Source organism: Phocoena sinus, chromosome 1 (genome assembly GCF_008692025.1).
Source record: "Phocoena sinus isolate mPhoSin1 chromosome 1, mPhoSin1.pri, whole genome shotgun sequence".
Taxonomy (NCBI): domain Eukaryota; kingdom Metazoa; phylum Chordata; class Mammalia; order Artiodactyla; family Phocoenidae; genus Phocoena; species Phocoena sinus.
Genome location: NC_045763.1, coordinates 68,089,200 through 68,111,521, shown reverse-complemented (window position 1 = coordinate 68,111,521; position 22,322 = coordinate 68,089,200). Strand labels below are relative to the sequence as shown.

At 39.0% G+C, this 22,322-nt stretch overlaps 1 protein-coding gene across 1 annotated transcript in view; it reads right to left on the bottom strand.

Annotated features, from left to right (window-relative positions):
• Positions 1-22,322, bottom strand: part of AK5 (adenylate kinase 5) — a 236,776-nt gene that overhangs the window by 209,833 nt on the left and 4,621 nt on the right. Inside the window, exons 2-5 of the mRNA XM_032629168.1 lie at positions 22,004-22,190; positions 13,868-14,035; positions 9,789-9,958; positions 9,582-9,695 (exon numbers count right to left, since the gene is read on the bottom strand). Coding sequence (XP_032485059.1) covers positions 9,582-9,695; positions 9,789-9,958; positions 13,868-14,035; positions 22,004-22,190 — 639 coding nt within the window. The remainder of the gene's footprint in view (positions 1-9,581; positions 9,696-9,788; positions 9,959-13,867; positions 14,036-22,003; positions 22,191-22,322) is intronic.

Here is a 22,322-nt window from a genome sequence, read left to right as displayed (position 1 = left end):
TTTTGCGGTACGCGGGCCTCTCACTGTTGTGGCCTCGCCCGTTGCGGAGCACAGGCTCCGGACGCGCAGGCTCAGCGGCCATGGCTCACAGGCCCAGCTGCTCTGCAGCACGTGGGATCTTCCCGGACCGGGGTACGAATCCGCATCCCCTGCATCGGCAGGCACCCTCAACCACTGCGCCACCAGGGAAGCTCCTGTGCCTTTACTTTTAAAAAGCAACTATTATAAAACTAAAGTATGTTTGTTTCTACCCAAATAATGAAAATCCCAGTTGAATCTTTCTGTAAAGGTAGGAGTCCTTTTGTAATGTAAACAATGACCCTGTTTATTCTTCATAGAAATTCAGCATCTCTGACCTTATTTTCTCATAACACAGGGCACGCTTGTGCACATATTTACTCTACACAGAATGTGATGTGCTTAGAGTCAGTGAGGCTAAATTGGTTGGATCTGAGAAGAGTACTGTGGGCTTCCAAAATATATGACAGCCAGTTTAATTTAAATTTATATTTTTGGTAATTACTGAGGAGACTCAAATTATAACTGCATCTGCATTTTCTCAAGGAACTGGCCTTTTCTATTAAAGACATTAAGGGAATTGGGCCTGAAAAATAAGGAAATACAGGAGTTTCTGTTTGAATGAATCACTGTGCAAAAAATACAAAATGTTAACATTGGGAAAGCCTTTTATCACTCATCCTTATCAAGCATTCTGGGCAAATAAAACCAATGGGTGCTGGCATAAAAAATGAAGATATAGTTACAGAACAACGACTATATGCAGTAGCTCATTACAGGGCTGTGAGGATGACAAAAAGTAGATGCAAGACTCTCTGCCTTAATGAATTTGTAATTGTGCAGTATCTTTTCCCTTTGCCTCTCTTGCTCCACTCTCCACCGTTCTCTCACCAACTCTGGGCCCTGGCTGGCTGACTTTCTGGAATGAATCAACGGGTTCTGTCGCTCTGTGGTTTTCAGTTGGTTTGGGGCTGTGGTCAACATCAGGAGGAGATCAGAGAAAGGGAGGAGATGAAAGTCTGGATACCTATTCCCTTGGTTCTGGTCCTCTGGGTTTATCATAAGCTGGCTACCTCTCTCTACTGAAAGTCAAGGCTTCGGTAAGGAAGCCTTCTTCATATATGTCTTTTCTCTGAGTTCAAGGAACTTTTTCCCCTTACTGCACTGTGAGCCTGGGGATGGTAACCGATCCCACTTTTACCAGCCTTGTGATATTGAACTATCCTTTGTAGTTTCCTTGTGTCCTATACATACCCTTTCAATAATTTTTTTTTTTTTTTTTGCGGTACGCGGGCCTCTCACTGTTGTGGCCTCTCCCGTTGCGGAGCACAGGCTCCGGATGCGCAGGCTCAGCGGCCATGGCTCACGGGCCCAGCCGCTCCGCGGCACATGGGATCTTCCCGGACCGGGGCACGAACCCATGTCCCCTGCATCGGCAGGCGGACTCTCAACCACTGCGCCACCAGGGAAGCCCCCTTTCAATAATTTTTATAAAATTTTTCTGTTTAGCCTGTTTGCATGTTCTGTATCTTTCCTGTTGGAACCTGACTGACACAGAAATCTAAAGAACGAATAGTTATCAATTTAAGGTACTATATGATAAGTGCTATACAAATATTACAGACAGTAAAATATTTTGCTCAACGAGCTGACAGTAGAGAGAAATCTCCAAGACTTGGGATCCTAAGGGAAGGTGTCTGGGGGAGGGTGAGATTTGACAAACAGCAAAAAATGACTATCAAGGAGGGACAAATAACGAGACAGCAAGGGCAAAAAGTGTTCAAGAGATGGTAAGACAAGCCAAGTCCATCTCAGATCAGATTGCACGGGGCAGTGATTTCACAGAGACTCAAGAACCCTATGACACTAATACTGAGAACACAGCTTATGTGAAATTCCTCCCATTCTAAGGAATTTCTCTCCCACTCAAGAAAGCAAGTGTGAAGACTAGTGAAGATGACATTATTGGGATAACTGTGGGCTTATGCTCTAATTTCAGAACTTCAGTATTATTAGCAACAGCAGGCTTGCTTCATAACTATGGCAACATGCTATGGCTGAGAACCTTTGCTATGTGCTGTTAAACACTAAATCAATTTGCACTTCAGTGTGCTTAAGAATCAGCTTTGCTAAAGATTTTTAACTTGTTAACTTGCAGATTCTTGGGTTCCACTCACGAAAAATTCTAATCCAGTAATTCTGTGAAGGGACTTGAACAATGCACATTTTTTGGCAAGGCACGTACCTGATTCTGAAACAAACCATACAGGGAGAAACATGTTCGTGGATAGTAATTGGCATTAAAGCCTTTCGACCAGAAGAATGAATTAATGACAATGGTCTTTTAGAAAGATTAATCTGGTCACAGGACACAAGACAGACTGGATGCGGAGAGAATAAGGACCAGAAAGGTGGAAAAGTGAAGACAATAGATGGAAGTGAGCACGTAGCACGAAAAGACTAGGAAGAAAGGAAATGAAGGGAAGGGACAGATGTGAGCAAAGTGAAGAATGAGTGGGTATTTATTTACTGAGTGTCATGGTGTGGTGGTTTAAAACATGCTGACAAGTTTTTGGGGTTTTTTTTTTTGACACTCTCCTAATTTAAAAAAAACAGTGGATTCTAAGTTCCTGCTCCTTGAATATGGGAGAATTAGTGACTAATTTCTAACAAACAGAAAGTGATCAATGTGATGCATGACCTTTGAAGCTAGGGTAGAAAAAGTGATAGGGCTTCCTCTGGCTCTCTTGGGTGACATGCCTTTGGAGCACCGAGCTACTGTGAAGTCCAGTCACCCTGAGACCTCCATGTGATGGGATAGGAAAAGATGCTTGAGGAACTCCAGCTGTTCCAGACCCCAGCTATTTGAGTCTTCCTCCCAAATCAAGCATCAGACACGTTAGTAAAGAAGCCTAACTCCAACTACCATTTAAATACGATGTCCTGAGAGATCGTGATATATATATATATATGTATAGCTGATTCACTTTGTTATACAGCAGAAACTAACACACCATTGTAAAGCAATTATATTCCAATAAAGACGTTAAAAAAAAAAAGCTTCAAGTCATTAATTCCGGGGGAAAACATCCACATTTTCTTTACTATTTTGCATGAGCATGCTAATGCTTAGAAAAAAATTTGTTAATTAAAATTAAATCACTCCCCTTTAGAAGCAAATCAAATTTGTCTCCCTTAGGAATAGGAAATCAAATTATGAATCTGTCAAGTCAATTCACTACGAAAGCAGGATGACAGCCCTCTGAGCATTTTTTATTTTATCTCCAAGCATTTTTTAAAACTGTATTTATCTAGTTGAGAATTTCTCATATATCCAATCTCACTCACTCAAACTCAGAACTTAACTCTATTCTCAGACGTAGCCATGTTTCTTAAGTCCTCATCAATGGACTGTGAGAAGTGATGTGTGCTGCCTTGGGGTCTGGGACTCAAGCAGTTGAGCACATACCTTCTCCACTCTTCTCCCTCTTCCAACCACCTGGAAGTAACCATGGCAGCGACCTAGCTTTCACCAAGCAGATGTCAACCATGTCCCAGGGAAGTGGTTATCAAAGTGTGCTCTCGAGACCCCTGGGGATTGCTGAAACCCTTTCAGGGAGGAAACAGATCAAAACTATTTTCATACTAACACTGAGAAACTGTGTATCTTTTCACTCTCATTCTCTCACAGATGTACAGGAGTTTTCCAGGGGCTACATGAAGTGTGATATCATAGCAGCTGGACTGCAAAAGCAGACATAAGAACACAGCTCTCTCATATTAAGCTAGAACTTAAAAGGATTTGTAAAAATGTAAAGCAATGTTTCTCATATCTTTTTTTGTGTGTGTGTGGTACGCGGGCCTCTCACTGTTGTGGCCTCTCCCGCTGCGGAGCACAGGCTCCGGATGCGCAGGCTCAGTGGCCATGGCTCACGGGCTTAGCCGCTCCGCGGCATGTGGGATCCTCCCGGACCGGGGCACGAACCCACGTCCCCTGCATCGGCAGGCGGACTCTCAACCACTGCGCCACCAGGGAAGCCCTCTCATATCTTTTTTTTTTTTTTTAGTTTTGGAAAACATGGTTGCTTTTCATAAAAATGTGTTATCTTTGTTAACCTGTATGGATTTATTGTAATTTTTAATGACAATATTTAAAGATTTCAGTTTTAATTTCTCATATGCTAAATATCAACAGATATAGTCCATGTACATGAAAGCTTTTTGAATTCTTTAATAATTTTTAAAAGTGTTAAAGAGTCTTATGACCTAAAAAAACTGAGAACCATTGCTCTAGGGGCTGGAAGAATGATAAGTTGGAAAGAACCTGCATCTGTGAATGAATGTGAGGACTGAAGCTATGAATGAATGAGGGCCCTCATTCACAGAGAGCCTGTCACATACAAGAGAAATAAGTTACTGTGTTACTCCAGTGTACCACTGTCTTTTTATTATAGCATCTTGGCTTCACTCTAAAAAATACAGACAATAGTCATATGAATAGGACACTACTACATCAAAAACTAAATTATATGGTATTGGTTTTCTTGGGCAATAAAGGTACAGATATTTTAGATTGGAAGTTGGTGACCCTTGTTATACCATTGCAAAATGATTGGTATAACTATTGTGATAACTTGGAAGGCAGACCGTGTTCTTATGGAGCCCATAGAGATGAAATGCCTAGAAAGAGCTAGAATGTTAGTATGTGTTGATGTTCTCTGTTGTGTTTGGCAACATATAACAAGAAAAAGATAAGCCCAAGAAAGAACTGACCAATTTGCAAGCAGATAAAGAAAAACCAAAGTATCTGGTAATTTAAGACCTTATAAGATTGAAAAAGCCAACTGCTACTATACCTCTAGACAGCAGAATACATGGCTAGTGCTGTTCAAAGGACTCCCAATAACTACCCAACTCCTTCCAAAAGTAGGGACCCAGCCCTAAGGCAAAACCCAGACTAAGAATGTTGCCTTCCTACCCAAGCCTGTTGTTTTATATGGCCTGAAAGTAACTGCCATCAAGATGAGAAAACAAACAAAGCAGCTTAATATCTATTGATATGTCCAGAAAAGGACTTTGAATGTAGTTACAGATACGTGGAACTACCTGCAAGCAAAAAGAGCAGAAGCTTACCAAATTTTTGAGAAAATGCAAAGCAACTATAAGCCTAGCCAGAAAAAGCTTGTGTATTTTTCACACTTAAAATACCTCCCCTAAGGAAGGCGAAGTCTCCAACACATCACTTTGATGTGACCCGTGACCCTGCAGAATAATAGACAATAAGGAGAACTTCTCAGAGGGCCAGGGGACTCAGAAGAGAACAGGCAAAGAGTTACTCCTTGAGAGAGAAAATGGAGTTGCCAATGGGCTAAGCCAGGAAATCACTCCACTTTCAGGGCAGAGACCCTTGGCAATCCCTGCCTCACAGCATTTATTTGCTGTGGTTCAGAGACTACCATTTATATTGCCCAAATTCCCTTTTCGGAATAGAAGCCTCTATTTCCCTTCTTCTGGTATTACTCCTCCATTGCTTATTGTTGGCAGGGAGGTTAGATAACTTGATGTTTATAGGTGTCTGTGATGAGGAATCAAATCTGGACCGAACGGAGAGAACTGAATATCAATAAAGATTCTCGACTTTTGAACTAGATGATGGGGTTCTGGTCTGTGTTCTTTAGGGAGCGAGTGAGTACATTCTGTGTGGGAAGAAGGGAGCCTGGAGACATTTGGATGGTCAGAGGGGCAAACTTGCGTAGAAGCTGCTAGTCAGTTCTCCCATCCTTCCACAGTAATAGAACTGGACTAAGTTTCCCAGCCTGCCTTACAATTACAACACATCTAAATTCTCAACAATGTCATGTGAGCAGAAGTGATGGATGTCACTTCCAGATCTGGGACTTCAGACCTTCATGTTCTCTTCCCCTTATGTGCCAGTTGGAACCCATAGGTGATGGCAACCCTGCTTCGATCAGACAGATGATGACATGGCCTAGGAGGTGGCAGAACAACAACTTGGAAAAAACCTAAATGATCTCAAGGAGAAAAGCTGCCCAGTCAATCTGGACTGTTCATGTTGACATTTTTCCCTATGAGAAAAAAAAAATACACTTCTTTGTCCACTTAAGTGTTAGGTCTTTTTGTTACAATGGTCTTACCATCACTAGTGTATATGGCTGATGTCAGAAATCCATAGGTCTTTTTGTTACAATGGTCTTACCATCACTAGTGTATATGGCTGATGTCAGAAATCCATCTCTTCTTATGCTCTGGACCTGTGAGGAAGTCTTGGGGAAAAATTTCTGCCTGTGTGTTTATACATGTCCACATGTTCAGTAAAAAAATAAAAGCTGGTTAAAGAAAAACTTTGAGGAGTGTGGTATAATAAAATATATATATTTAGTGTTTGTCCCTGATTCCTGACACAGAGCTTCTAAAACACTTGGAATTTCCTGAGTGATAGAAATGTCTTTTGTTGTTCATAATTAGCACCTTCTGACTACACTTGAGTCTAAGCTAATGAGGTGACTCAGGGCAGGGCCAATGGATAGCCTCAGGATGGAGTTGGTTTGCTGGAAAGACCAAGCATGAGACAAGAAGGTGAGAACTTTCAGCCCCATTCCCCCGCCTCCACGGAGGGGAAGGGGATTTGAAGACTGGGTTATAAAAACTCTTCAGCAATGAAGTTTGGGGAGCCTTTGTGTTTGTGAACACACTGACGTGCTGGGAGGGAGGTGCACCCAGAGACGGCATGCAAGGTCCCTGCCATCGTCAACCCCATACCTTGCCCTACACACCTCTTCTATTTGGCTGTTCCTGAGTTGTATTCTTTTTTTTTTTTTTTTCTGAGTTGTATTCTTTATAATAAACTGGTAAATGTAGATAAAGCATTTTCCTGATTTCTGTGAGTTGGTCTAGTGAATTATCAAATCTGTGGGGGATGCCATGGAAAGCTCCAAATTTACAGCTGTTTGGAGAGAATACAGGTGACCTTAGGACTTTTGAATGATGTCTGAAGCGGGGGGCAGTCCTGTAGGACTGAGCCTTAACCTGCAGGGTCTGTGCTAACTCCAGATATTTAGTGTCAGAGTTGAATTCAATTCTTGGACATCTAGTTGGTGTCAGAGGATTGGAGAATTGGTGTGGAAACTCCCCACACATTTGGTGTCAGAAATGGTAGCCCAAAAAATGACATCACAGGAGCTTAAGCCTACGTAGGGTGTGGAGTAATAGGCGCTGACCCTAACACTTTGCTTTACATAAACCCTGCAGCTTTGCCTCTGCACTCTCCGAACTCCTGCAGCTCATCAAAGGCAGCACCAACTTCAGACACCACTGGACTGCCTGAGGGGGCAAGAACCTCTAGGCTGCTACAGTGGCAACCTAAGAAAATGTTACATTGGACTTTTCTAGCCTTAGAAGTGTGGCTCAGAACAGTAAATGCAAGTGACTGTACATTCTACAGAGAGATACCAGACCATCTCATGGAACCTGCTAGCAGGTGTCCCCAAACTGATACTGTGACCCTTCACCCATTGTGGTGAAGGCCCATCACTCATGACCAGGCTATAGAAGAGAAGGTGGAGATTGATCAGGTGTGCAGAGAGAGCTGCTAGAGAGTCATGCATTTTCTGCCCCTTCCTCACTACTTGCCCCATTGCAACATAAGGAAGAATTTCAGGATTCTGAGACAACACTTTAGGTTTCTGAGCCTGAACCAGGCCCAAGCTGAGGATAGCAGACATGTTAAACTGAATGAGAAACTGAAGTTTTGATTTATATTGGACTGGGCTTTTATTTATTAATTTTTTTTCCAGCTTTACTGAGATATAATTGTGGACTGGGCTTTTTAATACCTAAAAATGAAACTATCTGTGACCAGGAAAACTCTAGGATCTGCCTGAGTTATTATCCAGGGGAGAAGCAAGAGACATAGCATGTTTGAAAAGCGATAGACAGAAAGAATCACTCAGCTTTTCTGCTTGTGCTCGCCAAGTGCATTTCATTTGAAATGAAGTGTGGACCAGGTTTGGGTGTGAATTCCTGCCTGATTGGCTCTCATGCTTCCACTGTAGCCACGAATCACATGGAATGGCTGACATAGTACCCATTTTCAACAGCAATATCATCTGGCAGCAATAGCAAAAACAAAAAATTGATTTTTCTAGTTTTTCTCTCTTCAAGGCCAGAGCAATAAGAACCAAGCCCGTAAGCTGAGTAAGAAGAGGTTCTGGACTTGCTGTGGGAGGGAGAGATCTGAGGAGGGGAGACAGATATTCCAGCACAGTAAGCATCCCCAAAACAGTTAATGTGAATATTCAAAGACAGCTTTCATGAAGCCATCTTTGGCCTTGAACTGCCTAACTCCACACTTCTTTTGTATGAGACATAAACTGACAACTTATTTGACTTAGTTCTCCTTGATATAATATCGGTCATATATTAAAGGCTTCTCTAAATAAGGAAAAGAAAAACAAGTTCGTAGAAAAATAGGCAAAGAAAAGCAGGCATTCACACAGGGAAGAAATACAAATGGTGAATAAGTATCTGAAAATATACTTAACCTCAGTAATAACTCAAGAAATATAAATATAAAAAGTGAAATACTGTTTCTTACTTAACAGGTTGGCAAGAATTTTAAATATGAATTATATCTGGTTGGAAAGGGTCTGGAGAAATATACTGTTATTCAACATCGATGGGACTATAACTTGGAAAATTCTTTTTGGAGGACAGTTTGGAAATAGCTATGAAAATTAAAACTGCATTTGTATATGAGCATGCACACATGTCCACGCCTGGGTGTGTAAAAGTGTAGTATCTAGAAAAAGGCCTGGAAGGATATATAATAAGCTTAACACTATTTCTATGTCTCAGGAGAGGATGGGCAGTGGAATGGAAGAAGGGCATTAATGGACGTTCGCTTTTTACACCAGGCCTTAAAATTTGTTATTTTTGTAATTAATTTTGTAATTTCATTTTTCAATGAAAAATTAGACACACTAGCTTTACAAAGATTAAACAGATATACAAAATATTTTAATTGGTTTATTTCTCTTTCAAATAGATTATTGGGTATTGAGCAGGCATAGTCTACTCAAATTTGAGTAAACTTTGGCACACTGAACCCTGCCTTGTTATAGACAGGTGGTTTAGTGTTTCATACACCGGTGAAGAGGGCTTCCTTAGCTGTGAGTGTAGGGTGATATTTTACATCCCCAGGCAGTACTGAATAAGGCTTGTTTTAAGTGATTAAAGATTAAAAATACAATCTTAGGGAAAGTATTCTGAAGTAAAGGTTAGAGAGATGTGCATTTTTGTTAAAAAAATAATGAATTCTATTATTGGTTTTTATCTTTTCGGCAGAGACTGCGTTCAGTTTTTAAGCATGTGTGCCAACGAAATGACCTTCTGCCAACCCAAATGAATGTACTTGTTCATTTTCAGATTAGAATTCATTCCAAATAAGAGCAAGTCTTCCAAGAAATATATATATATATTTTTAATCTCAAATATTTAAGCAAAAAAAAAACAAGGTCATTTAAAAGATAAGGAGACATTCTTACTTGGTCCTCAAAAGATAGAGCCTGGGCAACATCTCTGGGAAATCCATCGATAACAATGCCTAATTCCTCAGGCATTTGCATCAATTTTTGTTTTATCTCTGTAATTGTTGTTTCCTTTTTTAAGAAAAAAGATGAAAAACCACAGTTAAACTTATACTCACAAGTATAAAAATCTTTGCAGAATAGAAGCAAATTATACAACAGTACCTGAGGGGCCAATTCTCCAGTGGTAATTATTTTGGCAATAAGACTCCATTTCCTATTGCTGCTGGCACTGTGGATCTTCTTCCTTAATAATTCTCCCACAGAAATGTATTGAAATCCATAACGTTCAGCGATTTTCAAACTCTGAGTACCCTTTCCACTTCCTGGACCACCTATCATTTAAAACAGGCAAAATTGGGACCTTCTGATACAATAAGAAACACCCTTTCATACAACTATTATCTTCATCTTGAGATGCAGTACCAGGGCAGAAACCATTCTACTTGTGGCATCTCAGTGCTACCTCTGAATGCAGAGAAGGTGTAGATTTAGCCGAGGGAAGGGTAGAATTGTCGTGATTGATTGTATTAGATGAAAGAGACATTTTTCCCCTTACCGATTTTAGTAAACTACTAGTTTTAAAAATTGAATAATGCAGTTGAAAGAAAGCGCTTCCGTTTTTCTGTGTAAACTCTAATACTTTTATCCTCTGTAATCAAAGAAGAATCTATGATATACAAAAAACAATGACTGCAATGGCAGAAATGTGTTACGTCCGAACAAAGAGTTAAAGTGCAGTTTCGTGAAACGTAAAAATTAGTTTTAACCAAAGCCACACCAATATTGACATGGCTTATTTAAATCTTTCTTTGAATTGTCTGTTCATCCATCTCCTTGCCTTATATCCTTTAAAATTCAAAAGAAGTTTTATGCAATAAATACGCAGAGTGAAGGGAAGAGATCTTTAAGGTAGAACAATTTCATAGAACTCACGATAGTTTTAATTTTGTGATACATTAGCATGAAATAATCAATATTTTGCAACATAAATCAATACCAATAATCAGTAACTGCCATTTATTTTTTTAAAGCATAAGCACTAAAACATCATAAAATGTATGTCTCAGATCTTATTTCCAAACCATATTACATTAGTTTAGTAAATTTATATTTCTAGACAACCTAGACTAACTGGAATCTAAAGTCTGAGCAAATTTCAAAATAAAGCACATAACAATCATCCCAGTCTGATTTGTTATTTGTTGGTAATTATAAAAATAAAATATTTTTAAATACTTAATCATAAATTATTGACTGTAGAAAAAATATTTTTAAAAGTCAATAATAATAAGTAATGAATCGTTTTTGGTGCTATTCACTGAAACATAATTATAATTGGTTAAGCAATATTAAAAATAAAAATTCAATAGAAAAGTGAGTTGATGTTCTCTCTACTAATTCAATTTATCAAGTTTTTTGGGGGGTAGCAATCATTTTACATACCATTATTTAGTATATTTTAAGAAATTCTTGTTGCAAATAACATAAGCAAAAAAGAATGGTGTTTGCTTCGCTTTGTTCTGGATTTTGTAAGAAGAGTTCTGAGTGAGTGAACTTGGTTGGCTAGGGGTTATTTCCTCTTTAAAAATTTTAATGTGCATAATTCCAAGATCAACTAGTATACTGAGACCCTTTCCTTAACCTCAATCCCAAATAATGATCCTAATAAAACTGGCTTTTGCCTTTTCATTGCCTTATTAAACTTATGATAGAAATGTGTTTGCATTTTTGACATTGTCTTTCTAAGAAACTCTAAATCCAACCCTATTAGACTTACCATTATAAATTACTACTGTATTAAATTCATTACTTCACAAATGAAAAGTTTTGGTAGCTGCTCTTGGCCTATTAAGCCATGGGCAAACCATGGACTGGCTTGAAGACAAATAATTACATGATCAATGCCATCAACAAATTCAAACTAATTTGATCCCTGAAGAATGAAAGTTATCTTTCATATTTTCACACCTGATCTGACAAATCATCAAAATAAGAGAACATATTGAATTTTTAAAAATTCAGACATGCTAAGAAAATTATGGCACCTTCAAGGAAAAACATTTTTTTGTCAATTAATGGAGGCATTAGCAGACAACAAAAAAATACGATTAGCACAATTGACAGAGAAGAGCATTAATTTATTGGATGAGTTTGATTACCAGAGCTTCCTAACAAACTAATCTTACTTTCTTCTCCCTGAAACCAGAGTAAGTTTAATTTTGCTATATTTATTTAATTCTACTACTTATAAATATTAGGATCCATCTAACTGTTAGATTTTATGATTATGCTAACATAAGAGATTCATTAATATCTGTGCCAAGAAGGTTACCTTTAAAAAAAAAATCTGTATTGCCAGAAGGGAAATTTTGCTTATTTGGATGTGGATATCTGTACCTCTCCCACTCTTTTTCAGGTTGGAACTAATAAAAATTTGTAAGGTTCAGGTACAATTATTTTATAATTCCTCAAAAGTCATAAAATTGTCTCAATTTTCTCAGATAACCTCAGATTCACTTTTTCTGTTCTTCTCTTATCTCAGTCCTCTAAAAGTTATTTACACTCATTGGTTCTGTATCATTCTTGTAATACATAAAATGTTACAACACACAGTGTAAGTCTAAAACCAAAACCACACCCTTGGGAAGCAAGCTGATTTTACTGAGTAAAAAAGAACTGTGAAGTGTAGGAGATTTAAGCATTTATATCTTCTCCACAGATCTTAGTTTACTGAAATAGTTTAATCATTTTCATATAAAATTCACAATGCACAAAAAATTCACATATATGTGCTGTTTTATACAAGAACAACTTGTTTTACACCTTTTTCATGGACAATCAAGCCTTCATTTGTTTATCCTGATAATAATCACCAATATTGTACTAACAGCAAGAAAAACAAAAATGAAAGAATATCTCATTTTAAAAAGGTGAAATAATTTCCAATTATTCTCCACCTGAAGCTCTATTTTTTAATGAAGCATTTCCTTGTCTTCTAGGTAAGAACCCCAAATTTTTAAGCACACACACAAAAATTCCACCTTCAAGAATAGATAGAGATTTATGGCATAATAGTGGCTGCCATAAACCATGAGAATATTTTGACTTTTAGAAAGCTGATTTCTGTACTCTCGTCTTACAATTATTTTTCTATAATATAACAATTCAGGGATAAACATATTTGCAATTTTATTTTCATTACACTTATAGATGTACAAATATCCCTCCTTCTAGACTGGTGAACTTAAATTCTTGCTCTAGTTTGGTGTGTTTATTTGCATGTTTTTTCCCCAGTTGCCATCATCGTTACATCTTCTGGGAGCAGTACTTCTTTGTTTGGGGGCTGTATACATTTGGTCCTCGGTTAACAGTTACTGGCTAGAATAGCTTTAACATCTTATGCTAGATTTTTGCTTTTGGTCACCTTTGTGAAAGCTGAGTCAAACTGGAAAGTGAGACAATGACTACAAATGTTTCATGTTGACAGGATTCTTCAATATTTTATAGCTTTTGAGGAAGTTAGAATTTGCAAGAGTGGTCAAAAATGCATTCTGCAAAATTACTTAAGACATTTTTAATATCTAATCCTTCTGAAATGGCATCAGACTGATATTTTCATATTCAACGTAAGATTCATAGTGGCAATTTAAAAAATTAACTATTATCCTTGTTATTTTCATTAATACTCAGATGTTACGTGCTGTGTAAAACACTATTCTATTAGATTTGCTTGTCTAATAACAACAAACTTAGATTTTATCATTGGTGCCAGTCTGTCATAAGGAAGATTCATTTACATGAATCTTTACCAACATATTATTATTGTTGTTTATTTTTTGCTCTGAAGTTAATAGTGAATAAAAATTCAATTTGTTGAATTAAAGGGAAAAAACACATCATGTTTAGAAAACTTCTAATGGATTCAGCTATCTACGTTAAAAATTAAGCAAATGAAAACCATAAGATGGTAAATCTTCATTTATTACAGAGAATTTCTACGACATTGTAATGAGATTCTATAAAAGTGCAATAAGCATTAGATTATATAATTATAACAATATATGTTTTATTGAAAAGTATGCTAAAAATATTTCCATCTACTGTCTCTCAAGCTTTTGTTTCCATTGTTTGTCATTATCCAACTATTTGCAAATATGATGTATAGTTGACATAATTTTTGAAATGTAAATATATAAACAAAGTGAGCAACAGTATGAAAATTTTGCTTTCTGTCCTCGTACCTATGACAAGAATGATTTTTGGTCGAGGTCTAGTAGGATCAAAGACCTCATACTCCTCAATTAACTCCGCAGTCTCTGAGAGGTCTGTGTCACTTTCTATGGAGAATTGATGGATTGGAGGGAGCCGATCATACCGTCGATAAGGAAAGTTTGAATTTTCAGGCATTACTGCAAAAGAGTAAGATAACTTTGAAACGGAAAAAAAAGCACAATAAAACATTTTTTTGCACTTAACCAATCAGTTGAAGAAATTTAAAAATGAAATGAGTCTGATTTTTTTCAACTGGAAGAAGACTCCTGTCCCCTTAAGTCGTCAGCAAACTTTTCCTTAAAGGGCCAGATAATCAACATTGTGGGCTTTGAGGAACAGAGAGTCTCATACTCCACTTAGCCAGGAAAACAGTTGTAGACAATAAATAAACAAATGGGGACTTCCCTGGTGGCTCAGTGGTTAAGGATCCGCCTGCCAAGGCGTGGTACACGGGTTCAAACCCTGGTCGGGAGGATCCCACATGCCGCAGAGCAACTAGGCCCATGTGCCACAACTACTGAGCCTGCGCTCTAGAGCCCACGAGCGACAGCTACTGAGCCTGCGTGCCACAGCTACTGAAGCCCGTGCACCTAGAGCCCGTGCTCCACTGTAAGAGAAGCTGCCACAATGAGAAGCCTGAGCACCGCAATGAAGAATAGCCCCCGCTCACCCAACTAGAGAAAGCCCGCACGCAGAAACGAAGACCCAACATGGCCAAGAATTAAATCAATCAATCAATCAATCAATAAACAAATAAACAAATGGATGTGCTTGTGTTCCAATTAAACTTTGTTTATAAAAAACAGGCAGTGAGGGGCTTCCCTGGTGGCACAGTGGTTGAGAGTCCGCCTGCCGATGCAGGGGACACGGGTTCGTGCCCCGGTCCGGGAAGATCCCACATGCCGCAGAGCGGCTGGGCCCGTGAGCCATGGCCGCTGAGCCTGCGTCTCCGGAGCCTGTGCTCCGCAACGGGAGAGGCCACAGCAGTGAGAGGCCCGTGTACCGCACAACAAAATAAAACAAAACAAAACAGGCAGTGAGCCAGACTTGGTCATGGGTCATAGTTTGCCAACCCCTGCCCTCGAGGAACCTTCTTAAGTACTGCCTAGTCTTGCTTGGTAGTTGCTATACATCCTAGTCACCGAAAATGGTGCTCCTAGAGTTTTGTAGCACACACCTTCACAACTTTCATAACCATATGCTGCTGCCGATCGAGGCAATGCTTATGCACAACGTGTTTCATTTATCCATAAATATAGATACGCAATCACTATGATCCAGGTACTCTACTGTAGTCCAATGGAATGGCTTGGTGGCATAACGCACAAAAACTTAAGGTACTGTCACAAGACAGGTAAAGAGTAGCAAACAATTTCTATATTTGGAACATCTTTCAACATCACTTAACTTTACATTCTCAATATTTATTATCTTTAATCTCCTTGATTTAAAAAGGTAACTATGAGGATTTAAATTTACATCTACAACAGCAATAAATCTTTGCTATTTATTGTCAGACATGTTAGTGTGTTGAGGATGGTTCAGTAGAAGAATACAATAAGAGGTAGTCCTGTCCCCACAGAGCTTACAAACTAGAGCTCACATGCTTATATCTGACAGCGGTATGCACAGCAGGCAGGATAAGGGCTAAAATGAATGTCTCTTATGGTAAACACCATAGGAGTTCAATTGATGGGTAGATCCATTTGGGCAGGAGTGGTAGAAAAAGACTGCAAAAGAGGCAGGTCTTGAACTTCGAAAGACTAGAACAGGTGATGAAAAGTGGAAAGTATTTCTCAGTTGGTAGAAACGAAACACAAAGACTCAGAATCTGAAATACAAATGACATGTTCAAATAGATCAGAGGACAGAGCCGGCAAGCCCAAGTGAGGCAGATGCTCTCTACCAGCTATTGCTGTTTGATTCATGGATCTTTCCTTCCTCATCCATGTGCTGGTATTCAAGGAGGCAAAGAGAAGGCCTAACTACCCAAAAAGCACCTGGCCTGCCATGAGTAATGTGGCTGAGCGGATTACTGGATTTTAGCACGGCAAAATACTCACATTTCCCTGGAGATCAGGTAGAACTTTCCATTCTCTGCTGATACAATAAATGAGGTCATTGACTACTGACTCATGGAACTCACTTTAATTCCACGAAGAGAGTGAAGGAGTCTACAGATGACAGTGGATATTCTTTTTTTTTTTTAATTTTATTTATTTTTGGCTGTGTTGGGTCTTCGTTGCTGTGTGCAGGCTTTCTCTAGTTGTGGCGAGCAGAGGTTACTCTTCACTGCAGTGTGCAGGCTTCTCACTGCAGTGGCTTCTCCTGTTGTGGAGCATGGGCTCTAGGCGCCCGGGCTTAGTAGTTGTGGCACGTGGGCTCAGTAGTTGCGGCACGTGGGCTCTAGAGCGCAGGCTCGGTAGTTGTGGTGCACGGGCTTAGCTGCTCCACAGCATGTGGGATCTTCTTGGACCAGGGATTGAACCGGTGTTCCCTGCATTGGCAGGCGGATTCTTATCCACTGCATCACCAGGGAAGTCCCGACAGTGGGTATTCTTTAGAAAATTCTGGGAAGAGCTATGTCAGGAAAGGCACTAACAACATTATCCAGTTCTGCCTTGAAACTGAACTGCTTCACCCAATGCAGGGCAAAACTCTAAGCATTATCATTGATTACCTTCTTCCCTCACTCTTCATATCTATTCCCATAGACTTCTCTCCAAAGCATATCCCAAATGCACACGTTTTTCTCCATCTCCACTACCACAACTCATCCCCAAGCTGCCACCATTTATCTGGACTACTGTAGACTCTACGAGTTGCTTGCTTCTACACCACAGTTCATTGCTTGAAATGTTCTTTCCTTGTTGAGCCCATGGCTGACTGCTTCTTGTCATTCACACCTCAGCTTAAATGTCACCTCCTATAAGAGGACTTTACTGACCTTTTAATCTAGGGTAGCCAGCCGGTTAATTTCAAGGACATCACCCCTTATAATAATGTTCTGCACAGCACCTACCACTTCACCATTGTTTGTCCTCTCCCATTAGAATAAGTTCTATAACAGCAGGGACCTTTCCTATCTGGAACTTTGTATCCCTGGGAGCTAGAACTATGCTTGGCACAAAGTTAGTGTCCAATAAATACTTGCTGAACCAATAACAAAGAGAACAATCTTGCTGAAGTAGATGGTGCCCATGGAGAAAAGCCAGAAGATGGGTAGGTAGAGTGTGGCCACAATGTGGAGGGCCTTGATCACCAGGGTAAAGGGTTTAGCTTTAATCTGCTAGAAAGCCAGTGGAGGTTTCTGGTGGGTAGAGAAATAACATGATGAAATATGAAATATATTTTTTAGGAAAATTAACCTGGTGGTGGTTAGAATGGATTTGAGTAGGGAAAAACTAGGAGCAGAAAGGGTAGCAGCTAGGAGGCTGTTAAAGTAGTTCACAGGTAAGAGGTGAGGGCTTAGACTAGAGGGGAAGTAGGGGAAATGGAAACGAATGGTTGGATATGGAGGACATGATTCGGGTTCAGATATGAGAGATGACAGAAGATGACAGCTCAAAAACAATTGCCAGGGGCTTCCCTGGTGGTGCAGTGGTTGAGAGTCCGTCTGCTGATGCAGGGGACATAGGTTCGTGCCCCAGTCCGGGAAGATCACACATGCCATGCAGCGGCTAGGCCCGTGAGCCACGACCGCTGAGCCTGCGCGTCCAGAGCCTGTGCTCCACAACTGGAGAGGCCACAACAGTGAGAGGCCCACATACCGCAAAAAAAACCCCAAAAAACAAAAAACAATTGCCAGGTGTCAAGTCTAAAACAATAAGGAACATATTGCATTTCATTCAGTATCTTTCTGCCCTCTCTTTTATGCTCCAGAAATACTGGGCTTCTCTCCTTCCTGTCTTTATCCTGGCTTCTTCCTCTATGTCAGAAATCTCTGTTCTCTGTTCCCTAGTATACTCTCAATCTCCTCCATCCTTCTCTAGTTGACACCTACTCACCTCTCCGTCTCTTAGTATTAGCATATCACTTCTTCCAGGAAGCCTACCCTGAACCCTGGCTTAGGTTGGATCCATCTCTCTGTTAATATGGTTAGTTCTATAGCATATGGTATTTTCTATAGCATCCATTGTGCTTCTAATTATATTTTTAACACCTGACTTCATCACTAGACTATAAGGGCAGGTGCCATGTTTGTTCATGAGGGCAGGTGCCATGTTTGTTATTTTTTGGTGGTTACATTCTCGGTCTTAAAAGAGTGTCTGACACATAGTAGTACTCAATAAGTGGAGGAGGGCTGGTTTTGAAGCAAATATGATATGTTTGGTTTTGGACATGTTGAGTAAAGCTGACAACGAGATATTCCAGAAGAAAAGCTCTATGGACAGTTGGAGTTATGGGACTAAAACTCTTATTTGTGAGTAATTATTTGTTCAATTGTATACAAACGGTAGAAAAAAATGGATGCTCACCTCATATTTACGGTACAACGCTTTAAAGAACTGTCAGCTAATAATTTATCCTTGCTTTTATCATATTTTTACTTAGGAAAGTAATTTGCTTAAAAATTATTAAAATGTTCTATTTCACGGAATAATTTTTCATGATAATTATATATTAGCATGGTTATGTCAATATTTCAGCAAAAAAATGCATGAATCACTTTTTGTTTCTAGACATAATAATAGTGCTTACAGTTACAGGGAAGTTAGTAATTTTGTTGATTTTAATAAGCTATTCTGTAAATCATAGTTAAAAACCTACAAAGCACACACGTGCAAAGCATTTCATAAAATAATATTTTATTATTATAGGATTAATCAGTTTAGAAACCATTTTCTGTCTTTTAGCCTAAGTTCCAGATATTAAACAGTGTGATACAACATTCTTGTCACCATAGTATGTGAAAGGTTTTATTTGATGATTAATTAAAAGATCCATGAGTTGGAATTCTGGTAAAGTACTAGCAGATATGGAGATTCTAAAATTAACTAGTGATTTCAGTTCTAATGAAAGTTAAAACTACATTTTCCATTCCTATTTTAGCCTATCCTGCTAGATCAAGAGTTCCAAACTGGTCATCTGTGGGGCCAACGTAGCCTCATAGATGTGCTTTGTTCAGCTCGACATTTTTCCAGAATTTGTGCTTGACTACCTTTAGACAATGATTGTTCACTCTAGTTCTGTTCTCTAGTTTGACCACAGTCTCCACCATTCTCTGTTACATACTTGGCCTGCCTGGCTTCTACATATAATCAAGTCAAGTAACAGAATAAAACAGAAGCATTCAAATTTCATTTTGTTACAAAACGGTCACTTTATATAACCAGCTTTTCGACTAAGTGAATGTCACATCCTCTTAGACTTAAATTTAAGAACATAAAAATATCTTAGACTAAATCCAGTAATACCTAAGGTTTGTTAGTGCTTTAAGGTTTAAAAAGAAATTCCCCATATTTATGTCACTTGATTTAACAAGGGCCTAGGGCATGTATTTAACATTGAGCCAGATTCTAACATATGATGACACCCTGGGAAGGAAGTTAGCCCTTTTGGGAAGGTGTATGAACCCTTCAAGCTCACAAAAATATCATTTTGTTCACTTAAGCAGTAATTTACCAAGTGGTGTGCTGCAGTGGTAACTGCTTAAAGGTTCTCTCTTGAGCACCCAAGCCTAAATCACCTAGTGGTGACCCTGCATTGACAGGGAAGGAGTCTTCTCCTCTCTGGAGATGTTTCTGAGACAACGTCATTTCTGCTTTTTCTCCCTGCTTGTGTTTCTTAAAAATTAACACACTCTGACTTTTCCCCACATCATGTTCAAATAAAATCTAAGTGGGTCATGACTAAGTAAGATAAAACAAACTAAGATTTATTTCCCCCTTGTATTTATTGCAAATAGAATTGTCTCCGCTTCAAATTCTGTCTGTGTAACTGAAACTTTTCGTGGTACAATTTTTGGGAATGGCTTAAATTTTGAAAATAGAATGATTTGGGCCACTGGGAAAGAATTAATTGGTTTCCTCTGATTGGAACTGATTTCATTTTGCACATACTATTGTACTTTTCAATTTTATCTGGAGCCCAAAAGGCTGCTTGGCTGATTTTGAACTAATTTTGATAAGCACATATTTCAGAAAGCTGGAATACCATGAATCTCCTCTAGTGAATTCCAGTTCTTAGTTCCAAACTATCCCTAAAATTGTTAAACAAGTTTATGCATCCCATTTCTTTTGTAGCACCCAAATGCCTAATCTCATGCATTGCATTCAGTAGCTGCTAAATAAATCCTTCTTGAGTTAACTAGTATAAACTTTACATGCATTTATGCAGATGCATTAATATGAACTCTGAATTTGGAAACACAGTAATAAGTTAAATCTCTTCTGAGCTAATCAAAAAATGTTGTAGTTATACAATAACTATCAATTCTCTCTGTCAACTACTCATTTATTTGGAAAAGTCTAATTTGCAATTTTAAGAAAAATTTAGTTTGCTAATGTATTCATTTTACAAAATAACGAAGTCAGGACTTCCCTGGTGGCGCAGTGGTTAAGAATCCGCCTGCCGGCTCAATAACAAAAAAACAAACAACCCCATCCAAAAATGGGCAGAAGACCTAAATAGACATTTCTCCAAAGAAGATATACAGAATGCCAACAAACACATGAAAGAATGCTCAACATCATTAATCATTAGAGAAATGCAAATCAAAACTACAATGAGATATCATCTCACACCAGTCAGAATGGCCATCATCAAAAAATCAAGAAACAATAAATGCTGGAGAGGGTGTGGAGAAAAGGGGACACTCTTGCACTGCTGGTGGGAATGTGAATTGGTTCAGCCACTGTGGAGAACAGTATAGAGGTTCCTTAAAAAACTACAAATAGAATTACCATATGACCCAGCAATCCCACTACTTGGCATATACCCTGAGAAAACCAAAATTCAAAGAGAGTCATGTACCAAAATGTTCATTGCAGCTCTATTTACAATAGCCAGGACATGGAAACAACCTAAGCGCCCATCATCGGATGAATGGATAAAGAAGATGTGGCACATATACACAATGGAATATTACTCAGCCTTAAAAAGAAATGAAATTGAGCTATTTGTAATGAGATGGATAGACCTAGAATCTGTCATACAGAGTGAAGTAAGTCAGAAAGAAAAAGACAAATACCGTATGCTAACACATATATATGGAATTTAAGGGAAAAAAATGTCATGAAGAACCTAGGGGTAAGATAGGAATAAAGACGCAGACCTACTGGAGAACGGACTTAAGGATATGGGGAGGGGGAAGGGTGAGTTTTGACAGGGCGAGAGAGAGTCATGGACATATACACACTAACAAACGTAGTAAGGTAGATAGCTGGGGGGAAGCAGCCGCAAGGCACAGGGATATTAGCTCGGTGCTTTGTGACAGCCTGGAAGGGTGGGATGGGGAGAGTGGGAGGGAGGGAGACGCAAGAGGGAAGACATATGGGAACATATGTATATGTATAGCTGATTCACTTTGTTGTAAAGCAGAAACTAACACACCATTGTAAAGCAATTATACCCCAATAAAGATGTTTAAAAAAAAAAAAAAAAAAAAAGAATCCGCCTGCCGATGCAGGGGACAAGGATTCGAGCCCTAGTCCGGGAAGATCCCACATGCCACAGAGCAACTAAGCCCGTGCGCCACAACTACTGACTCCGTATGCCACAACTACTGAAGCCCCCGTGCCTAGAGCCCGTGTTCCACAACAAGAGAAACCACAGCACTGAGAAGTCCGCGCACCACAATGAAGACCCAACGTAGCCAAAAATAAATAAGTAAATTAATTAAGAAGAATAAACAAAATTAATGAAGTCAGTAAAAAATTTCATTGAGCTTACAAAATTACATACAACGGTATGTAATTTTGTTTGTCTTATCATGGAGGTGATTAGAATTAGTAGCAGAGACAGAATAGTCACATTCCAGGGCCAAATATCCTTTTAGGTGCTGGGAAACCTACTAAATTAAATCATTGCCTACAGTTTGTATGATAGATTTTAAAGAAAATTGGTCTAAGTATAAACTGTCTATTATTCTACGAATACATTACCATTTCTTAGAAAGGATCTCCGTGACTGCCCTCCATTGAGCGGAGGTAAGGTCTTCTTCTCCTGGCTTACAAATGAATCCCACTTCACCTTGTCACAGCCGCCTAGTTCCTTTACTTTCTGTAAACAACTTTCCAAGTACTCTACTGGGTCTTCAGGCTTAGAACACATCAGTCCATTCAAAAGGCTCTGAAATACAACACAATATGCCCACAGAAAATATGTTTTTAAACCACCTTTGTCAAAATAGTGTATATCCCATCTTTAAATTCTGGGTTGTTTTGATTCTTTGCATTAAAAAAAAATAAACAATTAGAGTTG